This window comes from Ceratotherium simum, chromosome 3, assembly GCF_057802395.1.
Source record: "Ceratotherium simum simum isolate JZ-2026a chromosome 3, ASM5780239v1, whole genome shotgun sequence".
In the NCBI taxonomy this organism is placed as follows: domain Eukaryota; kingdom Metazoa; phylum Chordata; class Mammalia; order Perissodactyla; family Rhinocerotidae; genus Ceratotherium; species Ceratotherium simum.
In genome coordinates this window covers 70,734,376-70,759,558 of record NC_141902.1, presented here as the reverse complement: position 1 = coordinate 70,759,558, position 25,183 = coordinate 70,734,376, and the positions used below count along the sequence as shown (strand labels likewise).

General features: G+C 51.4%; 1 protein-coding gene across 1 annotated transcript; it reads left to right on the top strand.

Moving 5' to 3' along the window:
- The first annotated feature begins 4,551 nt into the window (after positions 1–4,551).
- Positions 4,552–24,509, top strand: CTSH (cathepsin H). Its single transcript, XM_004421883.3, has 12 exons — positions 4,552–4,696; positions 9,208–9,239; positions 9,898–10,003; positions 11,005–11,075; positions 11,660–11,764; positions 14,254–14,340; positions 15,205–15,260; positions 16,993–17,074; positions 18,509–18,577; positions 21,102–21,208; positions 23,087–23,212; positions 24,068–24,509. The coding sequence occupies exons 1-12, from the start codon at positions 4,606–4,608 to the stop codon at positions 24,141–24,143; spliced, it is 1,008 nt and encodes a 335-aa protein (XP_004421940.1). The 5' UTR covers positions 4,552–4,605; the 3' UTR covers positions 24,144–24,509.
- Positions 24,510–25,183: the final 674 nt, after the last annotated feature.

Genomic DNA, 25,183 nt, shown 5'->3' with positions numbered 1-25,183 from the left:
AGCCTTAAAAACAAATAAAATACTGATACATACTATAATTTATTTATTTTTTTTTAATTTTTTATTTATTGCAGTAACATTGGTTCATAACATTGTATCAATTTCAGGTGTACATCATTATACTTCTATTTCTGCATAGATTACATCATGTTCACCACCAAAATACTGATTACAACCCATCACCACACACATGTACCGAATTATCCCTTTCACCCTCCTCCCTCCCCCCTTCCCCTCTGGTAACCACCAATCCAATCTCTGTCCCTATGTGTTTGTTTATTGTTGTTATTATCTACTACTTAATGAAGGAAATCATACGGTATTTGACCTTCTCCCTCTGACTTATTTCACTTTGCATTATACCCTCAATGTCCATCCATGTTGTCACAAATGGCTGGATTTCATCGTTTCTTATGGCTGAGTAGTATTCCATTGTGTATATATACCACATCTTCTTTATCCATTCGTCCCTTGATGGGCACTTAGGTTGCTTCCAAGTCTTGGCTATTGTGAATAACGCTGCAATGAACACAGGGGTGCATGTACCTTTACAAATTGGTGTTTTCAAGTTCTTTGGATAAATACCCAACAGTGGAATACCTGGATCATATGGTAGTTCTATCCTTGATTTTTTGAGGAATCTCCATACTGTTTTCCATAGTGGCTGCACCAGTTTGCACTCCCACCAGCAGTGTATGAGAGTTCCCTTCTCTCCATATGCTACAATTTAGATGACCCTTAAAAACATTGTGCTAAGCGAAAGAAGCCAGATACAAAAGGTCACATAGTGTATGATTCCTTTTATTTAAAATGTCCAGAATAGGCAAATCCATAGAGACAGAAAGATTAGTGATTGCCCGAGGATGGGGGTGCAGGGAACAAGGAGTGGCTATGTAAGGCGTGTGGGGTGTTCTTTGGGATGATAAAGTTTTGAAACTGGAGAGAGGTAGTGGTTGCACAATGTTGTGAATGCCACTAAACGCCACTGAATCGTACATTTTAAAATGGTTGATTTCTTGTTATGTGAATTTCACCTCAAAAAAAGAGAGAGAGAAAGAACTGAATGTAACTGTCTGCTCATTAAAAGGCGCTCCAGATGTGATCAGAAATTATTTAGATCAGGGATGACTCTGAATTGCACACTTTAAAATGGTTAATTGTATTCTATATAGATTTCACTTCTATTGTAAAAACAGTAAAAAAAGAAAGGGAAGGCTGGTCAGAGAGAGCTTCTTAAAGGAAGTGTCACAAACTGGGCCTTGAAGGAATAGAAACCCAGGGTTTCTGGCTGAGAGAAGAGGAGGCTCAGATGAGGAAGAGTCTGAGTGACAGCTGAGTAGGGATCTGGTGAGGAGTCCAGGGAAAGAGGGGACCAGGCAGGTGGCAGGAGGGAGGGGCCTACTAGGCGTGGGGGGCCTGAGTAGCTGGCCAGGACGTCATCCAGACTACCACAACACAGCTTGAAGATGAAATCCTGCAGGCTCCCTTCTCGCCCAGCTCGATTCCATTCCATTTTTATTCAGTCAGCCCTTTATGGGCCCTTATCACAGCATAAGCAATAATGTATGTTTACCATGCAATTATTACCCACACTCAGACCGAGTGACTCACGGCCCACAATAGTCAAGGCCCATTTTTCACTGCCAGGAAGGGAAGTTGGGAATGTTCTGCTCACACGGGGCATGGTCCAGGCAAACTTGCTGATCCTCTCCCATCACTGCCTCCCTAGAACAGTAAGCAGGAGGCATTTTGCACTCAGGCGTTGACTGCAGAATCCAGGAGCTCTGGTCGGATGGTGCCTCAGGAAATTCTAGGCCAGGGTGGTTAGGAAGGCAGGCAGGCCTCAGGGCTCACCTTCATTCACCTGCTCCAGTGGGGCAGATGCCTGCTTTTGTGGAGAACTCTGGACTCCATTGACCAGAGGTTCAAACCCCAGCTCTTTTACTTAGTTGTGTGGCCTTAGGCAAGTTACTCAAGTGCCTCAGTCACCTCACCTATATGGTGAGGATGAATAGTGAGAATTAAGAAAGTTTACTCATGTAAAGCACTTGGAACGGAGTCTAACACATCCCTAAAGGAGGCAATGACTCCTGATCCTGGAGGGTAAGACCTGCTCTCCTCCCTTAGCCTCCCAGACTCCAGAAGTACAAGAACGTGCCAGCCTCCACGTGCACCAGACCCTTAGACCACGCCCAGCCCTCTGTCACCAGAGGCACCTGTCAGCCTGGGCATTTCACCTGGACTATTAGCTTTCTATTGCTGCAAAATGAATTACCACAAACTTAGAGGCTTAAAACAACACAAATTTATTATCTCACAGTTCTGGAGGTCAGAAGTCCACGTGGATTTAGCTGGTTTCTCTGCTCCAGGTCTCACACAGCTGAAATCAAGGTGTCAGCCAGGCCGCCTTCCTTTCTGGAAGCTCTGGGGATGAGTCGGCTTCCAAGTTTCTTTAGGTTGTTGGTAGAATTCAGTTCCATGAGGTTGTGGGACTGAGGTCTCCATTTCCAGCTGGCTGTCGGCTAGGGTTGTTCTCAGCTTCTAGAGGCCACCCACGTTCCTCGGCTCACGGGCCCCTTCCAAGTCGGCAGTGGAGGGCAGAGTCCTTCTCATGGTTCAAAGCTCTCTGACCTCCCTTCTGCCTCATCTCTCTGATCCTTCCACCTTCCTCTTCTGCTTTGAAGGGCCCACGTGATTACAGTGGGACCCTCAGATAATCCAGAATAATCCTTTAAAGTCAGCTGATTCAAAACCTTAATTCCATCTGCAAAGTTCCTTCCCAGCAGTACCTAGATTGTGTTCCACTGAATAACCAGGGGATAGAAGCTTTAGAATTCTGCCCACCACTCCTGGCCCAGCAAGGCTCTGTCACCAGCACCAGCCCTCAGCCTCCCCTGCGTAGCAGTGCAGAGGAACTGAACGACAGGGAAACCTTCACAAAGGAGCCAGAGGGGCAGAAGAACTCACCAGGAAAGGGAGTGCAAGTAGTGAAGGACAGAGAGCACAAGACTGAGCCCACATTCGGGGTGAGTCACTATTACAGTGCCCTGCTGGGAGCCGGGTGTTTTACCTATAACTGTGTTGAAACTGTGTAACTGTATGTAGCCGCCCTGGAAGGCAGGGACAGCTTACAGCTGTCCCAGTTTACAGCTGAGGAAACTGAGGCCCACCGTGAGCAGACCACTTGCTTAGGTCACACACTGATACTGTGGTAGGACTAGAACCAAACATTAGTCTCCAACTGACCAGGCCAGTGCCTTCCACACTGCACCACCCCATCTCAGGCCTTCTGGAATGATCCACAAAGAAGGGTCCCTGGGGATCCAGCAGAGGGAGCAAGTGTAATATCTGGGGTCTAATACCAGGGCCTTCAGTCCTGCCACTCTAGGCGGCTGGGATGGGCAGAAAGAGGAGGAGGTCCCTGCACACATGCCAGATAGGACATCTGCAGAGGCGGGACAACTTAACCCAAGGTCAGAGACTTAACTTTCCAAACAGCAACCATACAGGGTCTTTTCCCAGACATTTGCCTCAAAGCGCACCCAGAGGGGTGTCCAGACAGGGGCAGTTTCATAAACTGACAAAGATCTGATTTGAAGAGACAGTGTCTGCTGGCACCAACTGCTGATTGCACGCAGATTCAGTGTCCACACGAGATCATCCTGAGGCCCCTTAAGTGCAGATTCCTGAAGCCTACCCAGACCCAGGGGCTCAGAGGCAGAGCCTGGGCTGAGAATTTCAGCGGAGGAAACCCCTGTGGGAATGAAGGTGGGTGGTGTGAGAGAGCTCAGATTCCAACAGGCCAGCTGCCACAGGCTCTGACCACACCAAAACGTCTGGGGCTGCGACTCATCAACTCCTGGAGCCTCAGTTTCCCCATCTGCAAAACGGGGAGTCCGCCACTTGGCACTTTGCTGGGTGATGCGTAAGTGAAGAACGTGGCCCACCTGGGTGCCTGACGCAGTGCAGGCAGGTCTCAATCGCCCTCTCCTTCTCCCCCAAAGCAAGCGCAATGCATGTTGCCTTCGTTTGAAATGTTCCTTGTTCTATTTGCTTATCTCACGTCCAGACTCTTATAAAAATCATCTTCCTCCTTTCTTCCGATTTCAAAATTTAAAAAAATGGCCCTACAGCTGCTAATGTTACTTTTCAGCAGAAAGACTAAAATGCCTTTTATGGAGGCGCGAGGGACTCACAAAGACAGCTGTCTTGTTTCTCTAGCTGTAAGTTCACTCCAAGGCGGGAAGGGACAACCCGGGGAACGTCGTTAATGAGGACGGAGATGGAGGCTCTGGGGGTGGGGACGGGCCGGGACAGGGAGAGGTCAGGCTTCGACCAGCCAGTCCCTCAGACGGAGCACCCCGCCAGACGCAGAGAAGGAGAAAGGGGAGTGATGTGGCCCAGGAGGGAGGTGGGCAGTGGGAGGGGCGGGAGGACGGAGGCGGCAGAGGCCGGGAACCGGGGCCCGAGCCGGCCGCCCAAGGGTGTCCCGCGGGGCCCCGCCCGCCGCTCGCGCCGCCCAGCCCGCCCGCTCTCCGCCCGCCGCTTTTGGCCGCCGCCCCGCGGGGCTGGAGCCAGTGCGCGGGCCGAGCCGCCGCCGCCGCGATGTGGGCCGTCCTGCCGCTGCTCTGCGCCGGGGCTTGGCTCTCGGGACCCCCGACCTGCGGCGCCGCCGAGCTGTCCGTGAGCTCCTTAGGTAGGGAAGGGGCGCGGGCGCCCGGGCGGCCTCCTGGGGGCGCCGTGGGAAGGGGGCCTCGCAGGTCCGAGACTCGAGACTCAGGGGGCCGGCGGGGGTGCGGGAGGTGGGGGCGGCGGGGGGAGGTGGAATGAGCTCCGGAGGAGCCGGGCAGGGCAATGCCCAGTTCCGAGACTCAGGGGGTCTGCGCGTCGGGATCCGGGAGGGGTGAGCTGCGGTGGGGGTGGGGGTGGGAGAAAGCCAGGAGGGCGGGCTTCTTGCTTGACCAGAGCAGCAGGTGGGCTAGGTGTCCAGGGTCCCACTTGCCCAGGCGGCTGCAGAGCCTAGAATGCCAGAGAAGCCCGCAGCCTCTTCTGCCCTCCACCCCTCAACTGGGACCATAGAGGACTTTGATCTGCCCCTGCCGGAGGCGGGCAGGGACTTCCCGCTTTTCTAACAGCTTCCCCGGGACCTGGCACATAGGGGATCCCCGTGGGTGCCTGAGAGCCCCTCTGTAAAGTGGGCCCGACGGCTATTTGGAGGAGAGAGTGCTCTGCTACACAGTTTTAGCCCCTGAAAACTGCGAGTGTTGGTTCCCAGGGCCCATGGTGTAAGGAAGCCCCAGGACTCCCCCGCTTTAGCCAGGTCGGCTGGGACTGGTCCAGCTTCATGCACGCCTTCTCCTGGGGCTCCACGGGCCTCCCCCGGCTGAAGGCGGGGAGCTGGCTCCCCCCTGCTGCCTCACTCCTTCCCTACTGCCACTCAGCCTCAGCCCACCCCCCACAGACCCTGAGCTCACAAGACCACCTGCCCCCCTCACCCTTGGGACAGAAAAGAAGAGCCAAAGAACAGCCTGGGACAGACGAAGGTCACTGAGGCTGAATCCCGCTGGCTCAGAATCTTGCCTTATTCCTTCCCCCCATTTATACAAGAAAGCCCCCCAGTCTTGCAAACCTGGGAGGGTGCCCAGCTGCAGGTTAGTCTCAACCTAAGAAAAACCCAGCTGCTCCCAAGCAGGGGCTTTGCTTTACCCTGGCAGTGTGGCCTGCATCACGGAGGCCTGGCGCCGGAAGCCATCTTAACTCCAGAGCGTGGTTTGGCAATCTTTCTCTGTAAAGGTCCAAATAGTCAATATTTTAGGCTTTGTGGACCACACGGTCTCTGTAGCAACTACTTAACTCTGCGCTCAAAGCAGCCGTAGACAGTATGTAAATGAATGACCATGGTTGTGTCCCCACAAACCTTTATTTATGGACACAAATTTGAATTCAAATGATTTTCAGGTGCTACAAAATGTAAATTTTTTTCAACCATTTAAAAGTGTAGAAAACATTTTTAGCTCGTGGGCTGTACAAAAACAGGCAGCAGGCCATAGTTGGTGACCCCTGTTCTATATATTCCCCACACCGTCTCTCAGACAGGGCAGACATAAAGATACGTCTTCCAAAAATCACGATGAATTGAAATGGATCTGTCTGAGGTTGGGGCGCAGGGTCAGAGGCCGATTCTTCTGGCCCCGCCCACAGTCGTCTCTGGCTTTTTCTTCCGCTCACCTCCAGCGCATGAGTAGTCAAGGGTTTTCACACCTGCCTGTTGCTTCTCAAACCTCCCGGAGGCAAACACTAGTCAGTTGTCCTAAACTCCGTCCTGCCTCAAACCCTGGTCCTGAGACGAGGTCTGTCTTCCTCTGAAGCCATCAGGGAGCCCTCAGCTTCCTCTGAAGCTGCGGCAGGATTTGCAATCCTCTGAAACATGTATTGGGGAAATGTGCATGTCTTTCCCCGAGGAAAAATGGCTATTGCTTGGTTTTTGGAACAGAAACTTTTGTGACCCACAAAGGGAGGTCTAAATTCTGTACAGCAGCAGTCTTCAAACGGGGGGGGGGGGGGGGGGGGTGCGGATCCGTGGAAGAAAAGAAAGAAATTCCAAGTGATACAGACACAGGTAGGGAATCAGTTTCCACACCCTTTCCTTCGAAATGTCCTCTTGGCTAAAACTGAGCTGCCAGGAGAAAGCACCTAGGAAGTGGGGACCCTCCTCTCATTCGTCCTGATTCTGAACCCATGGGTATAAACACATCCGAGGCAGCAGACAGAAAGACGAATGGTAACAAATCCTCTTCAAGTCTGTTGTCAGGTCCTAAAGGAAACTGAAACTGAAGGAGAGAGGACTTCACTGAGGAATCAGCTGATGGGATCTTAGAAATAATGTTGAGCAATACCTCACCCTGTGATTTGGGGCATAGGAGGGAGTGCAAGGAGTTGAGTGACATGGCTCTAAAAATTGCCTTCCGTTCTCAGAAGCAGTAAGCAATCCTGCTTATTTGAGCAGGATTTCTCTGCCCTTTGACTTATAAAAAAACAAAGATCAGAATTAATGCTGACCCATTCAAAAAATAGGTAATATTCATCCATAAATATATAAATCCATGGAGGGGAATTGTTAATAAAATCCTATTTATCTAATTAAAAGATGGATTTCCAATACAAGTTTACTTTTTATGTTTAACAATTACTTTTCATAATGTGTAATATATTTGAAATGTTTTAATCAGTTGAGGTATTAATGATGATGATTACTTAATCCAGAATAAATTTTTATAATATTCAGAGATATGTTGGTCACAGGAAGTAAAAATAATTTAAGTTTATACTTTTTGTTCTTGTCACATAAAAAGATGTTAGGGCAATCACGTATAAATACATGCTCCCTTAGGATAAAATTCTGTGAGGTAGGGATAGAGATGGGGGTTCAAGGAGAAAAATAAACTACAGTGGTCCCCCCTTATCCACGGGGATATGTTCCAAGACCCCCAGTGGATGCCTGAAACCACGGATACTACCAAATCCTACATATACTATGTTTTCTTTTATACATACATTCCTCTGATAACGTTTAATTTATAAATTAGGCACAGTAAGAGATTAACAAAAATAATAATAAAATAGAACAATTATAACAATATACTGTAATAAAAGTTACCATAGATCTTAGCAACCTCACTCAGCATATGATTTTTTTTTTTTTTTGAGGAAGGTTGACCCTGCACTAACATCTGTTGCCAATCTTCCTCTTTTTCTTTTTTCTCCCCAAAGCCCCAGGGCATAGTTGTATATCCTAGTTGTAGGTCTTTCTAGTTCTTCTATGTGGGCCGCCGCCTCAGCATGGCTTGATGAGTGGTGAGTAGGTCTGTGCCCAGGATCCGAACTAGGGAACCCCGGGCCGCCAAAGCAGAACGCACCAACTTAACTGCTACGCCACCTGGCTGGCCCTGTGATTTTTTTTCTTTCCTTATTAAGTCAAGAACTTTCACCTTTTCACTTAGAGGAAGCACTTGACGACTTCTCTTTGGTCTCTGAATTGCCAGCATCACTATGCTTGCGCTTTGGGGCCATTATTAAGAAAAATAAGGGTTACCTGAACACAGGCACTGCGATGTCACAACAGTCGATCTGATAACCAAGGCGGCTACTGAGTAGCTAACAGTGGATAGTGTAAACAGCATGGATATGCTGGACAAAGGGATGGTTTGTGTCCTGGGCAGGATAGAGCAGGATGGTGAGAGATTTCATCACATGACTCAGAATGGCGCACAATTTAAAACTTATGTTTATTTCTGGAATTTCCCATTTAATATTTTTGGACCGCTGTTGACTGCGGGTAACTGAAACCATAGAAAGCAAAATTGTGAATAAAGGGGGACTGCTGTATGTAAAATACCCAATTTTTATAGAAGAGCTTGTTCACATTATTGATGGTGGGTATCAAGTCCTGATGGTATAGATTCCATTGGCTAGCTTTAAAAGAATGATGTAACAGACTATTTTAAAATATCGATATATCCAATAAACTGGAATATATCCTTTGCGGCTATTTAAATTTAAAATGAAATTTTTAGATAACTTAAAAATGTACAAGGGGAGGTATATCAGGGGTCTACAAACAACTGGGCAGCCAGTTTTTGTAAATAAAGTTTTATTGAAATACAGTCACACCCATTCATTTTCACACTACAATGGCAGAGTTGAGTAGTTGTGACAGAGACCATAGAGACTTCAAAGTCTAAGATATTTACTGTCTGTCCCTTTAAGAAAAAATTTGCTGATCCTTGGGGTATATAGGTTTTCTAATTAACTTCTTATTGAAATATAACAACATACAAAAAAATGCACAAATCATTAAATATGCATTTCAATGAATTTCCACAATATAAACACGCTCATGTAACCAGCACCCAGATAAAGAAATAGAACATTACCAGTACCCTAGAAGCCCCCTCTGGTCCCCCACTAAGGATGACCACTATGCTGACTTTTAACACCATAGGTTAATGACATATAGTTTTTCAAAGGTACCAAAGCAGTGTGAGTTTCGGTTTCTTTTTGCATTCTACCCTAGATAACACCATTTTGGGTGCTTTAAAGTTAGCCCAGTTTCCTAAAAATGCAAATCAGTTCTAAGGTGCCCTACTTTGGCTGTAGACTCAACTTTACCACGAGGCACCCAGGCCTAATTTTTTTTTCTTTTTGCAGAGAAGTTTCACTTTAAGTCATGGATGCTGCAGGTCAGTGCCCAACTTCTTCTTTCTGAAGTTTTTCGTTTCCCTGAGTTTCCTGTTATCAAACCAAACTGTGCCAGATTGGAGACAATGAAGACGAATTTTCCAACTCTGCCCCCTGGGCCTTTCCTGAATTGGCCAAACACTGGGAAAGATTCAGTTAAGTAAACTCCTTCCACACAGTGGTCCCCAGTGATGAAGTCAGCTGGCTGCCTTTCAAAGACTGGGATTCATTTTCATATTATGTATTCAAATCACAATGTGTGCCAGCTACAAACTCAGTTGGAGAACGCTAGTCCACGTGCTTTTGAAAAGTGGTGATTTTTGCCATAAACTTGACCCAGCCCCAGCTGTGGTGTCCAGGGGGGACCTGCGCTTGGCCAGTCTCTTCAGCAGGGCCTCTCGGAATGTTCGTTGGCTGACTTTCAGGCAGCTGCATGGGCTTCCTTCTGGCCACAGGTCCCTGGAGGCAGGCATTGTGCTTTGTAACTTCCCAGCTTTGACAGCGGAGACCCGGGATGGTGTCCCACCCACCAACACAGATTTGGCCTGAGAATCCTGTCAGGAAGAAAACCTCCACCCTTCCTCTTAGAAAACAAGACTGTCTCGCTCTGGTGAGCTGCATCCTGTTTCCATGACATATTGCTGATGTGTTCTGTTTTAGCACCAGAAGAAATACAGCGTGGAGGAGTACCCCCACCGGCTGCAGACGTTCGTCAGCAACTGGAGGAGGATCAGTGCCCACAACGCTGGGAACCACACATTCAAAAGTACCGCGGGGACGCCTTTCCCGTGGGCTTCTAGGCCCTCGGGAAGAGGAGCATCTCAGATCTGGAAAGAAATCAATTAGTGCCCCCTGCTAATTAAAGGGCCCACTAGGGGCCTACGGTGGAGGGAACAGAAACCCAGGCTCTGAAGCTGTCCTGGCCAACCTCAGATTCTGCCTCTGCTATTATTCTGTGAGGCTCAAGGGGGGTAAATTTAGGACAATGCTGGTACGCCTCTGAGTGGATGTGAAGTATCCAGGAGACTATATAGAAGCCCCTGCCCCGGTCCTGCCATCCGAGGGTCCAGCCCGGATGCTGAGCTCTGCGCTTGGCAGAGCCTCTTCAGAGATGTGCTCTGCACTCATGAGCAGCCTTTAGGGACATCTGCCTTCACTCGGGTCAGTTTCACTGGAAACACGCACAGCATACATAGTGAGGACTCAGAAATGTTGGCAGTGCCAGCTAAGTTGGTAATATGGGCAACAAGCATGGGCTGGAAGGAACCCTGGGTTTGAATCGCATTTCTGCCAGGCGCTAGCTGTGTGACCTTGGGGGGAGCTAACATCTCTGAAGTTTGACTCAGCTATAAAGTGGGGATACTAATGCTCCCCTCATTTGTCATGGATGAGGCAGCAGGTGGGAAGGCACTTCCCTAGCAGGATGAGGCGCAGCTGTAGTGCTTCCTTACCTGGACGTCCACCAGACTCCAGTGGAGTATCTGAAAAAATGGGTGCCCAGGCCCCACCCCAGACCCACTGCATCTGCATCTCTGGGTGCAGACCAGACAGATGAACTGTTGAAAAGCTTTCCAGGCAGTTGGGAAGCGCAGTGAGGGTTGACCTTGGTAGATTGAATTATGTTACATTTAAAAATGTAAAGGAGCCAAGTTGCAGCGGCTGTACATAGGACACAAGTAAACATAGGGTTTCATTATTTTTTCTGTTCCTTTATTAGTGATTTACTGAGCTCGTCTTTTTTTGTTGTTTTTCCCTTCTCTTTTTCAGTGGGACTGAACCAATTTTCAGACATGAACTTTGCTGAATTAGAACGCAAGTATCTTTGGTCAGAGCCTCAGGTGGGTGTTATTTATTGTGACCAAATCTGCATCTTTTGACTCAAGCCTTTGGAATAAGCTCATAGCCTGCCCTGCTTTCAGCCAGATTGAACCCCACGCCAGCTGCAGCTGGCAGTGTCCCCAGATTCTTGGGGGAGGCAGAGAAGTCAGCTCCGCACAGTTCCTCAGTCCACACTCCTGGCCTCAACCATGTTGACCCCTAACCTAGGGTCGTCAGATAAAATACAGATGCCCAGTTAAAATTGAATTTCAGATAAACAACAAATAATATTTTTGCATAAGTATATCCTAAATATTGTACAGAGCATACATACACTATAAAATTATTCATCATTTATCTGAAATTCAAATTTAACTGGGTAAACTTATTTTTACTTGCTAAATCTGGCTGCCGTGTCCTAACTCCCTCACCTGGGCTCTCAAAGGGACATGTCATTTAGCGTTTGGAACTGACAGGGGTAAGATGGTTCAGACAGCTACAATCTTTCTCATTCCCTCTTGGCGATTCCATTTTAATTACATGTTTTTTCTGTCAATAAGGTTCCCCCCCACCCCACTGAGAAAATTGTATTTGGTTGTTCCAGAATTGCTCAGCTACCAAAGCTAACTACCTTCGGGGTACTGGTCCCTACCCACCCTTTGTGGACTGGCGGAAAAAAGGAAATTTTGTCTCACCAGTGAAAAATCAGGTATGCATGGCAATCCCCAACCTTTCCCCAAAAAGTAGCCACATTCTCAGACAGTATACCAGGAAGAAAAACTCAAAAGAACCCCAAAACCATAGCAAGTGTATCCCTAACTCTATTATTTTGTTATCATCTCTCTAGCTGCCTTCCTCTGAAAGGCAGGGAGATCATTATTTCTACAGGCTGCTCTGGAAGATGAGAAAGTTCTTCTTTATTGGGCTGAAGTTTACCCATTCACCCCCCTACACACACTACCCAGAGTTCCCCACTGGCCCTAGGTCTCTCTTACGGAGTCACCAAAACATCATGTTCAGAGGTTGGACACCATTCAGAAGTTGGGCACCAGGACCCCATTCCTGCCGCCCATGCGTCTTCCCATCTTCCATCCACCCCGAGAGGCACCAGGGTCCAGCCCCTCCCTGGCTGGCTGCTTCCCTCTAGGTAGTTGCAGGCGGTCAGGGCACAAAGTGAAACCCAGCATTTCAGACATGCTCTGGCCCTGAGCAGGAGGCTGGCCTCTCAGTGGCCCTCTCTGTGGGGAAGAGCGCCCCCTGCAGGGCACAGTGTGCCTAGCAAGGCGAGTGGCGGTACCTTCCCAGTACTCGCAGAACTGGCGACTGGCCGCTGGCTGGGGGGTCCCCGCACATGCTCTGTTCTGGAGAGTCTGGACCCTCCCCCCTGCTGTCTGTCCCCTCTGCCTACCGTGGTCCTTGCCCTAGAAGGGACAGTGCAGTGGCCTTCTTCAGAAAGATGCCGACCTCTCAATCCGAAGAAATACAAGGTGAAGGTTTCCTTCCTGGAAACACTTGAATTTCCACTGAAACTCTCCATGAGAAACTTTCTCCTTTTCTTTAAAACCATGTGGCACAGCTTACCTCCCAGGCTCTATGGGTTCCTGGAGCCTGCTAACTGATCTGGACATTTAAACCAGCACCCAAGAGCCAGCCTTTTCCTCCATGACCCAAAAGCAGCTTTTAGACCATCTGAGGATCCTATGACAATTTGAAGCAACGAATGTTAAGTGTGGAAGCCTGAACCTGCTCACTATTTGGGCAGGTGGGAAGGGGAGGTCCACCAGGAATGTGCCAGGTCCTCATGTTAACTGTTCCCAGGCCATCAGGCAGGACTAAGCCACCTGGGCGAAGGGGCCACGACAAGGCGTTCGTCTCAAGGAGTGGGTGGTATCTCGCTGTGGCCACTGTGCGGTTACAGATAGAGTGACAGGACCTAACACTAACCCTCAGCAGCCCCTTGAGGGTTTCTCACTTTACAGAGGAGGAAACCGAGGGAAGGGGGCTTGCCCAAGGGAAGCAGGTGGCAGACGGGACTCCAAACCAGGTCTCTGCTCCAAGTCCAGTGCTCGTGGCTTAGCCCGGCTCTCCACCTTCAGCACTGGTCAAACCCACCTCCTTGACCAGCCCGGAGACCCTCTGACTAGGTCCTCTCCTCCCTGTTGAGGGAAGGATTTGAGAAGAAGAGACTAGAGGGGAGGCCAGCTTGAGGGTCCTTTCCAAGGAGACAAGCAATAAGGAGCAAATTAGGGCAATAAAGAAGGGAATCTTCAGAGACATTTTAGAAGTAGAATATGAAAGATTGAACCGGAGAGGGGAGGAAAAGAGACAGGTGAGGCCTAAAAATCAGTAATAGCAACACAGTACCGAGCCCATGGGGTAACTGCTTGATCTTATCTGCCCCTCTAACGGCACTGTTCTTCCCGTTTTACAGATGACGAAACTGAGGTTTAGAGAGGGGAGGTCACTTGCTCTGGTCATACAGCTGGTGTGTGGCAGAGCTATGATTTGAACCAGGTGGGCTCTGGTGCCCAACTCCTAGCCCTCACATTACCCTGAGGTGCTGTGAATAAGGAGGCCAGGCAGCGGCAATGATTGTGGCAGAAGGTGGTGAGATGGATGGATGGGACAGGACCAGCAGAGGCTGAGGTGTCTGGGGTGTCCAGGTGGGGTCACCTGGAAGACAAGGATGTCTGGATCTGGGTGGAGGTCAGGGCTGAGGTAGGGTTTGGGGAGTTGTGCGTTTAACGGTTAGGACTATGAGTGGAATGAGATGGGAGGTGGAAAAGTGAGAGAGAAGCTTCTAGAAACAAGACTTTGGTGAGTCGTTCTGCTGGGAAACAGTGGGAAGAAGAGGAGCCCACATAAGAATCAGAAGTAGAAGGAGATCTAGAAAACCATAGAATGGGGTCAAGAGGGACTCCAGCCCTCGAAGGACGGTAGGGATTGGTCAGTGAGAGGCCAGGATCCAGAGTCCACAGGTGCCGGTCAGTGGCAGCTGCTCCTGCTCCTGTGCAGGCCTCGGTCACCTCATCGGTAACATGGGGAGAAGGGTGCTGGCCTCGCAGGGCTTGTGAGGGTCAGAGTGGACAGATGTGGATCAGGGCTTTGTAAACTAAAGGCCTCGGGAGCCCGGGGGTTCTCGCTGGGGCTGCCTCGAGGTGTCCCGATTACCAACTCCCCGCTCCGTGGCCTCTCTAGGGTGGCTGTGGCAGTTGCTGGACCTTCTCCACCACAGGGGCCCTGGAGTCTGCGGTCGCCATCGCAACTGGGAAGCTGCTCTCTTTGGTAAGCCATCAGCCACAGGGCGGGGGCGTGGTCATCTCCTGCAGAGATCACGGCCTGACAGGGAGGGCCAGGCCTGGGCTTTTGGGCTCCTTCAGGACTTCAGCTAACCACTTCAGCTGGACTTGAGGCGTCCCAGCCTTGTGAATGTTTGGCATGTGAATCTCAGTTGAGGCTTTTCCTAGAAAGGAATGAGGCTCATTGAGGAAACAGCCCAAGGGCTCATTCCTGAGGGGATCTGGGTGTTCCTCAGTTTGGGAACCTGGGGCCTTCAGAAAGCAGAGCATGCCTGGGAGGCAGCCCTCTAGGAGCTGTGCTCCTTCCCAGGCTGCTTCCCTCATCTTCATGGAGGGAAGAGCCAGGGACCTTTGTATTCAACCCCCGAGCCCCCAGAGGGAGGGGTGACAGCCTCTGAAGGAAGCGCCCAGCCCCTGCCTCCTGTGTGGGGACGAGGGAGAGTAGAGGGCGAGGTTGGCGAGGGCCGTGAGGACCCGGGTTGAGGAAAGGTGGAGCAAGGTCTCTGGCTAGGCCTGTCCCCACCGTCTCCCATATGCCACCACAGGACCCAAAACCACATGGATGTGCACACCTTCAGGGCGGTGCTCTGACAAGCAGGGCCCACCTGTGCCCTCTCACCTGCCTGCTTGGTTGCCAGGTCATTGCTGAGCCCTCCTGACATGTGCTGCTGGGCTGGGACTTCAGAACATATGAGATGGTCCCTCCCTTGGGGGGCTTATAATGTGGTCATCTTGATCCAGAGCTGATGGGGCCACGGGTGTGGATCAGCGAGGGAGGCTCCGCGCCTGGTGCCAAAGCCTCCAGGGGCTCTCAGCTTTCAGCTCCCTGGGTTTGTGTTCATTCCTCCAGGCAGAGCAGCAGCTGGTGGACTGCGCCCAGAACTTCAACAATCACGGCTGCCAAGGGTACGTACCTGACTGGGAGGGGCCCAAAGCCCCTCCTCATTTCCCATTGATCATGTCTGTTGGGTCTAGTATGTGCCAGGCACAGCCACAGACATAACGTCGTACAGTGCCCTGGGTGGCAGCACAATCGTCCCCATCTTACGGAGGAGGAAGGTCACCTCAGATGCCCAAGGTCCCTCAGCCAGAACTGGCAGAGCTGTAATCCAAGCCCAGGATGTCTGGTTCTAAAATCCATCCTCTTTCCATAGTGACACCCAGCTCTCACCCCACAGCACGGTTGGTTGGCCTCATCAGCCACCAAGGCCTCTAGGTGAGTGGCCAAAAGAATTAATAGAGTGAGAAACACATCATCTTCCAAAACCAAGATCCACATGCAGATGTTGGGTTGGCCTTTCTACAAACTCTAAAGTTCTAACTGCCTCAGCTTGGCAGGCCGTAGGAAGGAACTTCTCTATAAATGTCTCTAAGTGTTTGTGCATAAAGGCTGTATCTTTTCTGGGCCTGCTTTCCTGGCCTATTGTTAAAACAGGTTGTTAGGGACTTGCTAACATTTCTACAGCGTCTCTAGCCCTCGTCTCTTTCTCCACATGTGCAGTGCTCTGAGATGTTTCTGCAGGATTGCCAGCTTTCCTGACATATACATGCGTAAAGCCAGGCCCCTCGTGCTCCCCTGGAGCAAGCCCCCAGCCTGGCCTCCCCTCACCTACCTCCCGGCCGCAACCCCAGCCCCAGGGCCCTTGCCCCGCCTCCTGTGGCATCATGGGCCTGGGAAGGCCTCATGCCCCACCTGCTTGGGCCGAGTCCTTAGGAGTCAGGGGTGAAGTCACGGCCTAGTTACTGACCCACCATTGTGTTCAGTCTCACCTCTCACCTCATTTTTGGTCTCTTTCCTCTCTGCAACTTACAAACACCGCCCATAACAAGAGTCTGAAAGGGCACTCTGGGCCCCCACCATTTTTCAAAGGGGTCTGTTTGCTTTGGTTTACTTCATTTTTTTATCCATTCAACAAATATGACTAAGCACCTGCTACGTATCTAGGCACTGGGGATACGGCAGCCAACAGAACACAAGGAGCTGATGTTCTCATAAACAAATGTGCCATAGGTCAGGTGGTGACAAATGCTATGGAGAAAAAAACAAGGGACGGGGTGGGGATTGCTGGGGAGTTGCAGCTGGAGAGCTGTTGGGTTTTTGTTTGCTCTGGTAGGCAGCACGATGCAGAAAAAGATCCACCTTTGGAACCAGATCCTGGTTATAGCTATGTGGCTCGGGCCAAGTTGTTCAGCCTGTTTGAGCCTCAAGAAATAACAGCCTCTAGCACACAGGGTTGATATGCGGGGTCAGGCCGTCCAGTCAGAGCCTGCCCGGGTGGGGGCCCAGTGGGCAGGGCTGTGGCGATGATGGTGAGCTGGGCTGATCCCATCAGCCGTCCTGTGGGATTGCCCGCTTTTCCTGACAGAGGGGGCCTGGCTTCGAGGGGTCGCTGTCCCACTGAAGCACATGTAGCTGGACCTTGGACGCCAGTAGTCTCTCCTGAGTCTGTTGAGCTTTATCCTGAGGCCAGGCAAATGGGGTGACATTGCTAGCCCCTTTGAGACCTCCTCTGCCACTCGGACATGCCCCAACCCAGGCCTTCCAGCCCTGCCAGGGCAAACATCTAACGAGCCCCTGCAGGCCCCACCTGCATCGGGGCCAGTCCCGGGTGGGCACATCTGTGTGTGCTTCTTGCAGGGGTCTCCCCAGCCAGGCCTTCGAGTACATCCGATACAACAAAGGCATCATGGGTGAAGACACCTACCCCTACAAGGCCCAGGTAATTCTGGGCAGCCTCAGCTCTTCTTGGTCTGCAGTACTCCCCGTCTGCGCTCCTACCCCAGCCTCAGAAAACGTCCCTTCTGCCCTCGCCTCCTTTGAGGACTGCCACCACCCGCCAGAATTCTCAGACTTGTCTACACTCTTCAAGTTCATTCCTTCACCTCCTCCGCGTGCCTGAGCCCACGGCTCTCACCAAACCCAGGGGCCTCTGCCCGCCCTCTCTGTGGCAGCTCCATCACTCTCTCCTCACCATCTCCCACACCTCGCACCGTGCTGCTCTGTTTCTTCCTGGCTCCTCCTTCCTCCCGCCGGGAGTGCACTAGAGCGCCATCCTCTGGCTTCCTCCCTTCCCGTCCATCAGCATCTCCAGCCATGCAGTCAGCCTCATGCTGACACCACTCTCCAGGACCCACACCCACTTTGCCCAAGGCCTGCCAGGGGCCTCCCCTGCCATCATCTCAACCCAGCCTGTCCATGGCTAAGCACCTCTTCTTTCCTCCAAACCTGTGGCTCCTCCTATATTTCCCCTCTCAGCGATGAGCAGCACCAGCCTCCCTGAAAACGTGTTGGTCACCAGTGGTCTGTTCTGAGGGCGGTCCCTCCACCCGGACGCTCACTTCAGTCAGCCTTCTGACCATCATAGACCTTCTCACATCTGCTCCTTTGGTCCATCCTGTATCCCTGCCTCCACTCAGACCTTGGCCTCCCTCTATCCTATATCACTGAGGGTGGCCTCTCCTCGGGCCATCCTCCACCCAAGGGCTGCCAGAGTGGCCTCTCAGACCCAGTTCTGACCACACGCTGCCTTGTTCAGAACTCTTCAAAGGCTCCCCAGGGCCTGCAAGATAAAGCCCTGACTCTGGCCTGCGCTTCAAGGCCTGCCCCACCCCCACCCAAACCAGTCTTTACCATCTTATCTCTGTTTACTCTCTCCGTCGTTAAAACCCCAGTGAACCACTTGCTGGTTCCTAAACACCACGTCCTGCCTTTCCTGTCAACCCCATCTTCTCTCCCATCTCAGAACAGCTTGCCCTTCCCTCCTTGTGACCTACCTCTATGCCTGCCTCTTGTCAGTGCAGTTCCCTGGACTGAGACTAACCTTCCCTTCCCCTGCCATGCAGGCTCTTACTTGGCTCCATTTCTCGGCAAGTTTCCTTGGTCTAGATTAGGCCCCTTCTTGGGCTCCCACTAAGTGCCATGTAAGCCCACCTTGGCCAAAGCCAGCACAGGACTGTCTCCTGTCACTAGACTGTGAGCTTCTTGAGAACAAGGATGCCTCTAATTCTCTCTTAAGTGACCCCATCACCCAAGCCCTGGGACATGTAGCTTTTGCTTCGTAAATGCTATCAAAGAGCATGGGGTAGGCCTGAAGTCTCAGCCTGGGGCCAAGCATCCCTAACCTGTATTCCGTGCCCTTTGCCACCCTGAACAGGATGGTGACTGCAAGTTCCAGCCCAGTAAGGCCATTGCTTTTGTCAAGGACGTAGCCAACATCACACTCGTGAGTACGGATCCTTCTCTCGGATGGGGAATGTGTCCTGATAAGGAGGCTAGCCTCCACTGCTGTCAGCTGGCCAATGGGCACAGCAAGGCAGCCTTTCCTGGCAGCGCATCACTTTGATTAAAAAGGTTTGATGATCACTGAGTCTCAGTCACCATGATGGCAGCATGGTGGAAGACTGGAGGGAGAGAGCTCGAGACGAGCAGTCAGACACTCTGCTTCTGACCTGGGTCTGCACAAGTCTTCATTCTTGTGTTTCAGTTTTCTCATCTGTAAAATGCAAGCAATAATCCCCATCCTGCAAAGGAGGGTGTGAGTGTGTATGTGACGTGAGCATATGTGTGTGAGAGATTGAATGTGAATTCACTGAGTATGAACCTGTGTCAGTCAGGATAAGCCAGCTTATGCTGCAGTGACAAACAGCTCCAAAATCTGAATGGCTCAAAACAAAGTTTATGTCTCACTCATGTGACATGTCCGTCGGCTTAGGCAGGGCTGTGCTCTGTGTTGTTGGCTTCACTCCAGGACTCAGGCGGAAGGAAAGAAAGTGGTAAATTATGTCTGGCTCTTAAAGCCAAAACAAGTTACACAGTCACGCCTAACCTCAAGTGGATGGGGACGCGCAGTCCTACCCCGTTTCTCTGAGAGAGAGCTGGGGTAAGTGTGAACAGCCCTCGTGTGTGTGTTTGCAAGTGTGGGAGGCTGTGTGTAAAGAGTGAAAGAATATCTCCACTCCTGTGTGTAGGTGTGGTATGTAAGAGCAGGAGGCTGAGCATGAGTGCCCACAAATGTCTGTAAATCACCAGCGATGTCTGTGTCATACCATTTAATTGAAGCACGTGCCAAGCTCTCAGTGATAGTAATGACAGTTTAAGTTTATGGAGTACTTACAGCTGCCACACAACCACTTAAAATGTATTATCTTTTTTAGACTCAAGACAATCCTAGGAGATAAGTGTCATTATTATCTTCATTTTATAGCTGAGGAAACAGGCTCAGAGTGGTGAAGTAACTTGCCCAAGGCCACAGAGTTAGGAAGTGGAAGCTGGATTTGAACTGAGATCATGTTATTCCAGAACCTACACCCTATAATAGGGATGTTCCTGACTACCATGAATCTATCTTCAGAAAATAGCTCCTTTCTCTTAGACATACCCACCAAGGCCTGACCTGCGGTGGGCCATTTGTATCCAACTAAGAGGTGAATCGGGGGCTCAAAGGTATCCCTTTTGCCTGGTCCCAGGAGAGCCTTGCCCGTGACACCTGTGGGCCCCTGAAGAGCAGGCCAGAACTGGCGTCCAGCCCGCCTTGGCAGGGCCACAGGGTGGCCATGGGAACAGCTGCCCCACAGCAGTGCTCGCCCCATGCCTTCCTTGTCTCCATCTGCCCTGACCCATTTGGGCTCACCAGGCCTTTTCTGAGCATGGGGAAGGAAGCCGCTTGCTTACCAGGCAGCTGTTCACTTTCTGCAGCTGGGCGTCTGCCCACCCCTCCAGGGAGGCGGGACCAAAGGAGGGCTGGGTGCCCTGTCCCCTCCAGCTTTCCCTTCCCTTCAGCAGAGCCCTGGCCTCAGCTCCACCCTCATTTCAACTCCCTAAGGTCTCCAGCCAGGGGAGTGGCCTCCTTAGCTCACTCTAACCCAATGCTTCCCAACTGGGATACTTTAAAAACTTCCGATGCCTGGGACCCACCACAGAGACACTGATGTAATGGTCTGGGGTGCAGCCTGGGCATCAGGATTTTTTAAAGCTCCCCAGGTGGTTCCAACTGCTGCTCTCACCTGGTCTCCGCTGCTCCCTCCCAAAGCTGCAGGCTCCAGGAAGCCTCTGACTTCCTCCTGCCTGCCTTCCCCAGCTGAAGGGGATGGGTCCTCCTTGGGCACACAGCCCTTTGCTGGCTCTTCTCGTTTGCACCACCATCTGGGCCTTATCTGCTCATGGACTTCTAACCCCTGTGTTCTACCCAAAGCTCCTTAGACTGGCTTTGTCGGTGTAGGGGGTCCTGGGGGTGGGGTGGGGGAGTCACATTCATCTTTGCACCCCTTGGAGCCCCTGGCTCATGAGAGGACCTCAGTGAATCGTTGTGGGTGACTGAATGAGTGGGTCTGTGCTGCACCCATGGTTCCTATCCCAAAGGGTGCGGGATTCTTTAGAGCAGAGCAGGGAGGTTAACAGAGATGATGAAACAGATGAGCCCAGCAAAGGGGAGGGAGGTCACAGGGGAGCCAAGGTTTGGGAGGAGGGACGTGTAAGCCAAATAAAAAACCCAAAGGATCCTGGTCATTCAGGCATAAGAGGGTAGGGGGACCCCAAACCAACCCCCAACATCCAGTGCCCAGTTCTGCTGTGAAGAGGGGCAGCCTGCCCCTTGGTAGCTGCTTTTTGGTCTAAAACAGCCTTCTCTTCCTTCCTCCTGGACATCTACATCACTCACGACCTATCCCACACCTTGGGGCAAAGGGTCATATTTTGAAAGTGGGGCGTGGAGATGATAAATGTTCATCTGTCCGTCTGTCTATCCACAGAACGACGAAGAGGCGATGGTGGAGGCAGTGGCCTTGTACAACCCTGTGAGCTTTGCCTTTGAGGTGACTGGTGACTTTATGATGTACAGAAAGGGCATCTACTCCAGGTGCGCCGGGGTCCCAGCAGCCTGCATGGCGAGGGGCTGGGTGGGCCTCCTCACGGCAGGGCATGGGACTCAGGCTCGGCCAGGACTCCTGGCCTGACCATTTCTTAATACCTACCACGTGTGTTGGCATCTTATACACTCCCGCAGTTCATCCTCCTGCAGCCCTGAGGGTCAGGAACCATGGCCTCTGACATCGAGAGGAGAGAGAGAGAGGTCAGATCCAGGTCACATGGCTGGTCAGGGCTAGGCCCAAAATTTGAGCCCAGAGTTCACTCTTCCTCAACGGAAGAGCTGCCTCCGGTTACGAAAACCCATGTTCAAAAATTTGAAGATGTGAAATAGGGAAGAGAAAGTAGCTGCTCTCAGCACCAGAACCCTGTGCTGGTGAAAGCTTCACCACAGGGTTCTTCAGAAAACCCGAGCTCCTGAGCATCTGATATGGGGTTCATCTCATCCACGCCTCTTGCCTATTTTGCAACATGAGTGAGTTCAGCTGTCTCCCCAGCCACTTCCAGCAGCCCAGCATCTCCTTCGCAGTCTTCTCATCATCTGCCCACTCCTAAAATGCTGGTGTTCTCCATGGCTTTGTCCTCAGCCCTCTTCCTCTTCTCAGACACTCCTTGAACTCCATGGCCAGCTGTTTGCTGAGAACTTGCAAGTCTCCATCCAACAGCCTGGTGTCTGCCGAGCATTAGACCCATGGATCCAAGGGCCTCCCTGCCATCTCAAGCCCGATGGCCCACAGAAACCTCAGATCCTACATGTTTCCTCCTCGTCTTCAGACACTGCCCCGTTAACACTGCTCAGGAATGTGCTCTCTGCTCCCTCCCCATGTCTCTGCCCTAGCCCACCACTGCTGTCTCCTGCAGCTGCTGTCTTACTGGTTTGTCCTTGTGCTCCCACCACTAGTCCAGCCTCCACTCACAGCCCGAGTCAGCCTTCTGGAATGCTCCTCTTGCCACACCAACTTTTACATAGTGCAGTTTCTCTCCATTGTCCAACATCTTAGCTTGGCTGGGGGTACCCTCTGGTCTGGTCCTTCTTCTTTCTCCAAGCTCATCTCTCATCAGAACCACCCCTTTCCTCCCCGTTTCACCCTGTGCCCCCGCCCCAGCCACACTGAAGGATTTGTAGTTTCATGCATGTCCCCTGCCTTCTCAGGGAAGCCTTCCTTGACCCTGCCACACACCATCCCTGCTGGGTTGGATCCCCTCCTCGTGGCTCCCATCAGCCTCCTGCTGTCACTGCCCTCTGTCCACTGCATAGAAGGAGCCTCTTTGCCACTCTGCTCCCTGCCAAACGAAGCTTCCTCAGGACAGGAGCAGAGTTTTGCTCGCTGCTGGTGTCCCGGCACCTTGCACCAGGCCTGGCACGTGCCAGTAACTCAGTTATACATCAACTGAATTAAATACACAGCCACTGCTGTCTGTCCTCTTGAATTTCTTCATGGAAGTGAGTCACCATTGTAAACGGAAAGCCTGTATACTTGCCATAAATGCAGGTAATCTTAAAAATAAATACAGTGGCAGTATAGCAATGCTATGTGAAACTCTAACTGGACACTCTTCCTGCAGAATGGGCAGCAGGAGGGCTGCTCTGTCCTTGTTATGAGAGGGGCATCGGAAAGTGTCAGGTGTGAGAGCGGGGGCGGCACCACGCTAAGGCTCTCTTCTTGGGGTGAGCAGAACCAAAAGAACTAAGGAGAATACTTCGCTTGCACTGTGACTAAACGAGAGCTAATTCACCACCTTAAATGCTTCCCAGTCCCCACTTTGGGAAGCATTTCTCTAAAGCTCTCGGAGAACCGCTGTGGATGTGATTGAGTCATCACTTTTATCCTTCCCATATTTTCAAACCTTTTTTATTTTCATTTTCCAGTACTTCCTGTCATAAAACTCCAGATAAAGTAAACCATGCAGTACTGGCTGTTGGGTATGGAGAAGAAAATGGGATACCCTACTGGATCGTGAAGAACTCTTGGGGTCCCCAGTGGGGAATGAACGGGTAAGCAGCTCCCAGGTCCCGTGTGCTGGGAGGGGGGCGTGACTGCTCAGGTCTGGGGGCCCTGGAGGGAGTCTCCTCCACCTCAAATATACAGCTTCAGAGAAAGAGCTGGTCCTTGGAGCCCTAGCCCAGGCCGGGGGTGGGGGGTGGTGTGAGGGGGGTGGTGTGAGCGTGAGAATGTAACCTCCACACCACCAGCACCCCTCTAGCGACCCCTCTCCTATCCTGGACCCCAGATCCTAACGATTCTGTGTCGGGAACAGGAGTCCATTTGGCTCCATAGGATCTGTGACCACTGCTAGGAAAACAGCTCACAACACAGAACCTGCTGGAACTAAGCCAGTGTCTGGAACGGTCCACTTGTGAGAAATCAAGGCAACAAGTTTATCCCTGATGGTTGACAGCCCCTCCTTCTAGAAGAAGGGGGCTGGAATCAGGTGGCCTAGGTACATATCTTGATGTGACCTTGTGTCTCTCCTGTCAGACTCCGTGTCCTCATCCGAAAAGGAGAGATTTAATTGTTACCTCGGGGGTCCCAGTGATGATTAAATAACTATGTGAGGGCCTAGGCAGGGCTAGGAAGAGGCCCGAGGTAAATTCTGGGGAGAAGTGAGGTATGGATAGAATAAGGAAGGGAGTTCATTTGGCGGCCAAGGAGAGTTCCAGAAGGAGAAATTATTCACCAAGTCAGGTCAGTGATTTCCTGGTGATAAAATAAGCCCAATGCTACTGTTTTATAAATAAATTCAGAGGGCCTAATCTCTGGAGGCAGATCTTGGTGAGCAGCAAAACATTCCAGAAAGGTCTGTGATGAGGAAGCCTCCAGCCAGGCCTCAACTCACTCTCTCTGCCCAGGTACTTCCTCATTGAGCGTGGGAAGAACATGTGTGGTCTGGCCGCCTGTGCCTCCTACCCCATCCCTCTGGTGTGAGCCAGGAGGCCAGCAGTGACTGGTTGGCAGAGAAAGGGAAGAGCGGGCAGCCTGGCCATTGGTGGAAGTCCTGCCCTGGAGGAAGTGGTGGGGATCTCCACTCAGGGACCCCTCACTTTGCATCCTCACCCCCGTGCCGTGTCCAGAAACCTAAAGAAAACGAGGAAGAAAAACTCCACTAAGCAGCACATCTTCTGACGCAAAGGATCACCAGCCTTGTGCCTTTAAGCATGATTTTTAACCGACTCAAACCCACATGGACCAAGAATATTCTTTCCTTCCAGAAGGGCTACTTTTCACATTTGGAGAGTACTCCAGTGCCTGTCTTTTCTGTGGTCTTTATTCAATAAACATTCAGTGAGCACCTCCCTGGGCCAGGCCTGTGCTGTGTGCTGGGACCAGCTGTGACACAGACCTGAGTCTGCCCTCCGGGCTCAGGTCTCCTAAGCGGGAGGCCTCAAGGGGTTGCCCAGGTCTCTGGCTGGGAGGATGCTGGGGGTGCTGGTGTCACTGTCTGCCAGATGGGGGACCCAGGAGGAAGAGTGGGTTTAATTTGAGATCTTGACTGTTGTCCCCAGGTGAGGAGGTAAGGAGGGAGGAGGAAATGTGCCAGGCTCTGGCAGAGCCAGGATTCAAACCCACGACACGGGCCCGGGAGGCTGTACTTCTCCATGTGGCGTCCCCAGGCTCAGCTTCCTACCCCTACTCAAACGCTGGCCCTCCCCCTGGGACTGCCCCCATCCATCCCTTCCTCACCAACCCTTTCCTTTAACGTGCCTGATGCTCCTGCCATCTCCACACCATCCCTCTCTTGGGAGAAGTCTTGGTCTCCATCCAGAGGGAGGCTGTGGAGTTGCTGCTGCTTCCTGATGCCTCTGGGCTCTGGGGAGCAGGGTCTGCAGTTGGGCCCCTGCTCTTTGTCCTACAGTTCACAGACTTCCTCAATAAGAAAAGCTTTCATGTCATTTGGGCCTCCTGAAGAGCTAACAGCTTGAGAATATTTGAAAAAATATGTTATTTTCATGACAAGGCTTATTTGG